Consider the following 9,022-nt stretch of genomic DNA (forward strand, 5'->3'; position numbering starts at 1 on the left):
ATGTGGTGCATCTTAGATTACTAAATAAGTGTGGGATACTTGTGCAAATTTCTTCTCCAGTGCCAATAACTTGCAAAAATAATACGATGTTTTCGAAACAATATATAATACCAAGCAAGGAGATAATGTACATGACTATCTTGCAAGGTTTAGAGGTTTCATTCAAGAATAGAAATTTGCTCAGCCCTATTCCACTAATATTTTAATTCAAGAGAAAGAAACAAAGGGAATCATTGGCAACAACCATCTATCTTGCCAATATCAAACCATATCTTGAAGTAGCCAAAACTCAAATCCTCGGCTTAGCTGCTCTTCCCTCCTTTGATGATATATCTGCTACACTTACACATATCTCAGATCTATCTACCACTTTCCAAGTTGATGTCTCCTTTGCCATGTACTCTAATAATTGAGGTGGAAATTTCTATAATTGAGGACAAGGAATAAATAATCGAGGCGGTCATGGAAGAGGTGGTAGGAATGGGCAAGGCTCTTCTCAATCCAAAAATCAAACCTATTCTCACTATGGAATAACAGGTCATAGATACTTGCTAGAAAATCCATGGAAAATGACTGGGCTACAACCAATCAAGCTTATATCAATAGAGGAGATAAGGTAGAGAACAAACTTGACAAATCTAGAGGCCAGGAAATTATAAGCGTAGAAGTCTATGATTTACTTCAACAAATGAAGGGCATAATGATATCTTCCTCGAACAAGACCTCTTCCATTACTGCAGTTACAACTTTCTTAGGTATGATCTCAGCTACTTTACCCTCTCCATCCTAGATTATTGACTATGGGGCCTCCGAGCACCTGATAGGAAATGATCATATTTTGAGTTATATCTCCCTTATTTGACTGATAAATTCGTTTCCATAGCAGATGGATCCCAAACCAAGGACCAAGGGATGGGATCCATATATGCTACACCCACATTACACTTATAAGATGTGCTTTTTGTTCCTCAGTTCTCTTTAAATCTTCTATTAGCCAGTCAACTAACAAAATGATTTAACTATTCCATTAATTTTTTTTCCTACTTCTTGTGTTTTTAGGACCTACAAACGAAACAGGTGATTGGTAGGGGCCATGAACAAGGGGGTCTATACTACCTCAACCACTCATTAGTCTCAGCCATAACCAGCTCGCTACACAAGGCCCTTCAACGGCACATCAAACTAGGCCACCCATCTCTACAAACCCTTAAACATGTAATTCCCTCATTATAGTTTATTTCTCATTTGAACTGTGAAAGTTTTCAATTGAGTAAACACCAGCGGAGTACTTATTCCCCTCGAGGTGAAAATAAATGTGTTGCTCCTTTTTTATTTAATTCATACTGATGTGTGGAGGCCCTTTAACATATCTAATGTTTCTCATACAAAGTATTTTATTATATTTTTTATGACTTGTCTCGGGTTATATGGTTATTTTACTTAACAATAAATTAGAACTATTACCTACTTTCAAATCCTTTTGTGGAATGATCTCTACTCGGTTTAATACCACCTTAAAAGTACTTTGGTCTGGTAATGCAAAAGAATATATGTCGAGATAATTCCAATCTTTTTTCCAGAATAATGAAATCATACATCAAACCTCATGTGTCTACACACCATAGGAAAATGGTATGGAAGAGAGAAAAAATAGACACCTTCTTTAGGTTGCTCAGGCCCTCCTTCAACATATGCATGTGCCCCACTTCTACTTGCCACATGCTATCCTTAAAACATGCTTTCTCATCAATAGGTCACCATCTTATGTTCTAAATGAGCAGTCACTCTTCTCCCATTTCTTTCCTAATGAAGATAAATTTTTCCTTCCTATGAAATTATTTGGGTATACTTACTCTTGTTCTCAGAAAGGATATGTATGTGTGTTATAATCTTTCATTCAAGACAATGTTCAAATCCAAAGATGTGACCTTTTTATTTGCCCATTGCGCCCATCAAAGGCTCCACCATTCATGGCCGAGATGACTTATCTTTTCAGCCCTTGAAGCATTAGGAGACACCTTACATGCAGAGTCACCAACTCCATCAGAGGTAAGTTCTCCTTCTGCCCCTCATTTTTTTTGTCCTCGCTTGGATACTCGACGAATTTCTCTTTAGATGGAGCCAAGGTCTTGTACAAGACAGACCACCTCTCACCCCATCTCAATTTTTATTGACTCATCGATTATCACCATGTTGTCATCACTTCCTTGCATCCATATCATCTACCTCTATTCCTCAGTCTTATTAGGAGGCTCTTCAACATCCACGATGGAAAACGGCGATGGATGAAGAATTAGCACGCCTACATGAAAATATGACTTGGACACTTGTTCCCCTCCCATCCGAGAAATAGCCAGTGGGTTATAAATGGGTCTTCATTGTTAAGCACAACATGGAAAGCTCCAAGGCCCATTGTGAAGCTTGACTCATAGAAAAAGGCAACACTCAATGTTACGGTGTTGAATATAAAGAAACCTTCTCCCCCATCACCAAACTCAACTCGACACGCCTCTCATTCTCTTGTTGCTATCTCTTATTGGTCGGTGTTTTAGCATGATGTGAAAAATTCCTTTTCTTAATGGAGATATGAAGGAGGAGATCTATATGCATCAATCATCAGGCTATGTGGTTGAGGGGGAGTTGGTATGTCATTTATAGTAATCTGTATATGGGTTAAAGCAGTCTTCGTGAGCTTGGTTTGTCAACTTTGGTCAAGCCATGCTTCGATTCGAATTTACCCGGAGTTTTGTGGACCATTTGGTGTTTGTCAAGCACACTAAGAAGGGTGTGGTTCTACTTGTCGTATATGTATATGCCATTATTCTGATGGGATGTGATACCGAGAGCATAAATCAAATTAAAATGAAGATGTGTAGTGAATTCAAGACAAAAGACTTGGGACTCCTCAAGTACTTCCTGGGCATTGAAGTTCTTCGGTCCAAACATAGAAGTATCCTATCACAAAGAAAATATGTTCAATACTTTCTCAAACACACAAGAACAATGGGATGTCACCCTGTTGACACTCCAATGGACACAAATGTAAAATTATGTGCAAGCTCTGGTGAAGATGTTGATGTGGGTAAATACCAAAGGCTATTTGAAAGACTTATGTTATAGTGACTAAACTTGATATCTCATTTCCAGTCAGTCTTGTCAGCCTATACATACACAAACCTCAGGTCCCTCACTGGCAAGCACTAGAAAGAATCCTCAGGTACTTAATGAATGCCTCATGACAAGGTCTTTTATATAAGTGCTACAGTCATCTCAATGTTGAAAGCATTGCTGATGTAAATTGGGCTGGATCTCCAAATTACAAAAAATCCACCTCAAGGTATTGTATCCTTGTTAGAGGCAACCTTGTGACATGGAAAAGTAAAAAACAAAATGTTGTGACAAGATCTAGTGCCAAGGAAGAATATCGAGCTATGGGACATGCAATAAGCGAACTTCTAGGGATCATATCCCTCCTAGCAAAAATGGGATTTAACAAAAAATGGCCCGATGGAACTCCACTACGATAATCTAGCTGCAATTCATATTGCTTCCAATCCAGTCTTTCATGAAAAAACTAACCATATCAAAGTTGACTATCACTTTTCAGAGAGAAGCTGCAAGTAGGAATTATAAGTGTCAAACATGTCTCATCTCACAACCAACTTGGAGATGTACATACAAAATCAGTTAGCTTGATAGTTCTCTCCATTTCTAGAACCAGGAATCAAGAAGGGGAGTATTTGACTAGATCCAAAATGTTGTCCTTTGTATTGAATCTCTTGGGAAATTATAAATCGTGTAATTTTCAAACTATTAGAGCATATAGTGGAAATTTCCCAAACAAGGGTTATTGGGCGGTGACTACCAATAGGGGAATATCGTTAACAACTTATTTTTAATTTCTATTCTCAATTCACCCCCTCTTGAAAGACACATGAGCGAACAACTATTCTTTAACACTACCTACACAAGGACTTACGGCTCTACATCAACTGTAGCAGCAAAACCTTTTTAGTCTTTCCTCCTAACCTACATACGACTTATCTCAACCAAATTTATATGAGGATAGTCTTGCCTTTTGAAAAAATCATAGGAATTGCAAGGGTTACTTTCTAAATCCAACACATACAAATGTCTCTCCCCAATAGGCAACATTGATAATTCAAGCTCTCAAGTGTTGACCATAGGTTGACTCCCACATTGCTTTTGATGATAACAAAACTCAATTGAACTAATAACTTTCAAATATAATATTTTAGATACTCCACCTTCAAGAGCATCTCGAGGTCTAAAACATCAAAGCCAAAATGAAGACCTCAAGCAGAATTGAAGAACTTATCTTGAAGAACTGACAAGGAAGAAGAAAAAGAGGAGACTCAATTTCTTGCATCATAGACAAACATTTAAACTCAATCAATTTTTGTAAGAGAGTATTCTAAATTCCTATTCCTCAAGTACTGGTGAGATCTGATCTTTGGGATATATATTGCATATAGACATGTTTAGATTCATCATACACATCACTTAGAAACATGTTAAAGCACTTAGAGAGTAATTCTCATGCTTAATAAAATATATATTTTAAACCTGGCATTGGAATGATCAATCAATCATTGACTGTGATTGGTCATCCAGAACTGTGCAAGCTAGAAATGTAAAGAATGATTGGTCAACCATAGTTGATTGATCGATGATAGTTGTTTAGGCAAGCGTAACTTACATGGAATGATCGATCATCCCTCCAGGTTGATCAATCAATCAAAACCTTGCTAGTAAGGGACTTCAAACATGATCGATCAAATGAAAATACACTAATTGATCATACTTGTATTGCAAAGCTAGAGGGAATCTCGATTAATCGATCAACCACTAGCAATGACTTTTTTTACCATAGGTACCATATTGATCAATCAATCTATCGACCAATAAGTCATTGTCTAATAGAAAAGTAGTTGTTATGATTAATTGATCAATCAGTCACTTATCAGTGATCGATCAATCAACAATCTGATATTTGCAAATGGGCAAATAACACTAGTTTGAATTTGGGAAGGTATAAATACCCCCACCAAACCGTGAGTAAAGGAGTGAATGAGAATTTATTGGGATATCTTCAACCACAAACCTTTATCTTGAAAATTCCCACCAAAAGTGCTTTAGAGAGAAAGTGAGAAAACATTTTCTTTGAAAAACCTTCAATCTCTTTCGATCATCCTTACATATATCATAGTACAATCTCATTGATCTATTAACAACATTCTACGAAGGAGGATGCAGCTTGAATCTCTCAAGGAGAAGTATCTCTCCCAAGGTGTACTTTTTCCCTTTCTATCTAGATTAATAGGTTTTAGAATCTAGCAGAAATCTCTTTGGGAGATTGGCTTGTGTAAAAATCATGTATTGAGCTACACGTGGCCAAAATGAGCCAAAATCTCGTTTTAATTTTCCAACAATTGGAGAGTAATAGTGGAAATTTTCCCAAGCAAGGGTTCTTGGGTGGTGACTACCACTAAGGGAACATCGATAACAGAAAATCTTTTTTCCTTTTGGTGTGTGCATGTTGCTATTTATATTGAATTGCTTTTATGCTTGATAGTTTGATTACATGCACAAATTGGTTTTAATTTGAATATCTCAATTCACCTCCCCTCTTGATAAGCCACTTGGGCCAACATCAAGAAGAATCCTAAGTACCTATTCTTTGTACTAGAAGCTCAATAGGCCATTTATTTACAAGATTTTAAAATATAAGTTCAAAATAAAATCATATTTGTTTTAAAAAGGGGGAAATGCTTAAAGAGGCTTGATTTAAGAATAATTTTAAAATATATACCCACAAGTACAATTTGAATAGTGCAGTCTAATTTTAAAGTATGAGATCTTCAATTAAGATACATTGGACCGAGTGCAACCAATAGATTTCAAAATATAAACAAGTAGCCACTTAGATATATATATTTAAGTCCCCATAGCTCCAAGTACTTTTAGTAAGATGCAAATTCAAATTCACTTGCTAGAACAATAATATTATTTCAAAGTAATGGTGAACAAAATCTAGCAAGGATTAAGCTAATTAAATAATATGTTAAATAAAAAGAAAAAGAAAGGAACTTGGCTCATTGAAAGATGGTGTTTCAAATACCCAAATCCAATCTCCAAATTTGGTTTCCAAGTGGAAGAGTTCTTGGGATTGGTCATTTTTTTCTAGGTGTTGAGAGTAACAAAACTTGGGGCGAAATCACTATATTGCCCTTTCATTGAATGATCATGCCTTTCTAATGACTATATTTTTTTATTTTTATGGCCTAATGATCGATCATGGCATTAGTTAACACTTTGAAACCCTTTGAAAAGAGGATGAATCATCCAACTAGCAAAATTGATCGATCATGCTTTATCAAATGACTTGTCAATGTTTCTATATGATTGATCGTGGTAAAGGTGGATGACTACAGTGGATGATCAATCGTTTCCCTTCAATGATCGATCAAGCTATAGTGGATGATTGATCATGTTTATAAATCCATCTTGCAGAACTTAGAATGATCGATCATTTTGCTAGCTGGATGATTCATCATGCCTATTTCCAATATATATAAATTATTTTTAAGCATGATATAGATCGTTTCCAAAATCTTTATATCCAATTAAAAACATATTTATGGAAATTATTTCATATGATTTTTCTTGAATTCAATGATTGGTATAATATAAAATCATGAGATTTGAATTTAAAGTAATGTTTATATTTCGCAAAAAGTTTTGTGATATTTTCAAACCTTTATAAAACAGGTGTATGATGATTTTGAGTATGTTTTGAAAATATGAATGTCCTAATGCTCCATAACATTGTTGCACTTAATAGTTCAAAATTGGCTAGCTATTCTCATGCATGACTACAATTCTTGAGATTTTCTATGTCGCTTGGACTCTAGTATTAAAATATTTAAACTTCTTCTTTATGGAAGTTCTTCTTCACGACAAAAATCCTGTATGAGTTTTTTTCTTCGGGTATTAACTTGACAAATTGATTAAATAGCCATCATAATATTTGTGTTGGATGGTATGTGTCTAAATACATTAATAACACCGTTAGTAGCACAGTTTGAAACTATCCATTTTATTATAAGTAGAATAATAGAGAACAATATGATTTTACAATTAGTCTAATGGACACTTTCATATCAAGAAACTCCTACAAACTCTCAACCCCCTTTTCTTTGCACATTAGATAGATTAGGAAGATAGATGATTTGATAAGAATCCACTTGTGAAAGTTCCCAATTTTTTATTAAAAGGGCAAGGAAGAGTTGAAAAGGAGAGATTAAGAGGGTTTGAATATGAGAGAAGAGAAGTATAGGAAGAGAGGGAGACAGAGTGAGAGCTAGAAGGAAAAGAATGAAGATGGGAGGTGAAAGGAGAGGAGAGGTGCTAGGCACGAATTTGAGAGGGGAAAGAGAGGCAAGAGTGATTTAGGAAAAGGCTTTAACGATCTCTTCTTTCAGCCAAAAACCCCCACTTATAGCATTATTTTGAGAACTCCTTAATCAACTAGATTATATAACTCAAGGAGGGATTCTAAGAAATTGAATGGATTAAATCAATTTAGGATAGATTCTAGGAAATGAAAGATTACATCAATTAAAGATAAATCTAATCCATTAGGATCTTATATTATCAAGAAGAGGGATAATTTTCATTTTTATCCTCATGCCTCATGCCACTTGGGTATTTTCCTTTCTCCCTCATGTTCCACATCCCTTGTTTCTTGGAGGTGGCACTTTCTATTTTGTGTTGGCTTGTCTTTCAATTTTTCTTCTTCTTTCTTCTTCTTTTCTACTTTTCTCCTTCTCTTGTTTCTTTGGGTATAATTTTGGGTTTCTACCATAATTAAATTTTGTGAAGGTATCTAAGGTATGTGATGCCAATTACAGTTGAGCTTGTTGAAAACAACGTTACAAGATCCATTATTAGCAATATCCGGCTAATGCCCCATGAAGCCTATGCCCAATCATAAAAATATACCACTTTTTATACATTACACGGATTCCCTTTCCACCATTTCTTTTTTTATGTATTCACGCTGATGATCTATCGTTTCTTTCTTGTTAAAATAGTCAACAACATACTCAACATAAAAAATATTATTTTAATTTTTAGTTGGTTCTAGCTATTTGCTCCTGTCATCATTGACCATCCTATATGTTAAAATTATTGTTTTGAATGTCACTTTTAGGAATTCTTCCTCTTGGCCCAAATTCGTATAGGCTACTGGTATGGTCCCAGATCAACACGGTGATTCACAAGAAGATGGGAGAAGATAACGAAGAAGAAGAAGAATCGTAGGGGGAGACCACGGAGGTAAAAGGTGGTGGATAACCCGGCTCTGAGGGAGACCGTAACCTACGACTTTGAGGGATTCTGCAACCTAGTTTCATTGGAGGAGAACCTGATCCTATGTTGGGTGAAATTTGACTTGTTCATTTCATTCCAGGGCATCCCTTAAATAGGACTCATGACCACAAAGTTTAGATAATTACAATTTTTCCCTTCTATGACATTTAACATGAAAATAAACTAAATGACTACTTAACTGACTCAGTCAGGGTAATTGACTCAGCCATGGTGTCTCAGCCTCGCTCAACTCACTTTTTGGTCCATAACAACTACTTATAAAAATAAGATGTTAAACTCCTTCAAACACATATAATTGAGAGACACAAAATATAAGTGACATGGATAAATGCCTACCCTAAGGGAAATTTTATTGAACAAATTTTAAACCTATCTTCTTCACTTCCCATGATATTTAGGGAAAATGGCCTTGTCCGCCTTGTTGATGATGGAACACATCTTCAATTAAATGGTCCAAGCCTTGGAAAGTAGGTGTTTGGCATGTCCTTTCTTGGGAACTTTTTAAATAGTGTTTCGATATCCCATTCCATATGTTTGTCATTGTCCACACAATTCACTCTTTCAACATTGTTCTATGGATTTAATATAACCTAGCTAAGTCTATATA

At 35.6% G+C, this 9,022-nt stretch overlaps 1 protein-coding gene across 1 annotated transcript; it reads left to right on the forward strand.

Moving 5' to 3' along the window:
- Positions 1-2,718: 2,718 nt before the first annotated feature.
- Positions 2,719-8,346, forward strand: LOC137959518 (uncharacterized mitochondrial protein AtMg00810-like). The gene is made up of 5 exons (XM_068806880.1): positions 2,719-3,082; positions 3,148-3,217; positions 3,266-3,440; positions 3,560-3,620; positions 8,237-8,346. The coding sequence occupies exons 1-5, from the start codon at positions 2,719-2,721 to the stop codon at positions 8,344-8,346; spliced, it is 780 nt and encodes a 259-aa protein (XP_068662981.1).
- Positions 8,347-9,022: the final 676 nt, after the last annotated feature.

This window comes from Aristolochia californica, unplaced genomic scaffold (assembly GCF_029961685.1).
Source record: "Aristolochia californica isolate CCGP_79_NKW_82.1479 unplaced genomic scaffold, dmAriCali1.0.hap1 SCAF_3, whole genome shotgun sequence".
Classification (NCBI taxonomy): domain Eukaryota; kingdom Viridiplantae; phylum Streptophyta; class Magnoliopsida; order Piperales; family Aristolochiaceae; genus Aristolochia; species Aristolochia californica.

Coding starts and splice junctions, on each gene's coding strand:
- LOC137959518 (XM_068806880.1), top strand. CDS start 2,719: ATGCTTCGATTCGAATTTACCCGGAGTTTTGTGGACCATTTGGTGTTT. Junction 3,218..3,265: donor GCACTAGAAAGAATCCTCAG/GTACTTAATGAA, acceptor TAAGTGCTACAG/TCATCTCAATGTTGAAAGCA. Junction 3,441..3,559: donor AATATCGAGCTATGGGACAT/GCAATAAGCGAA, acceptor CTTCCAATCCAG/TCTTTCATGAAAAAACTAAC.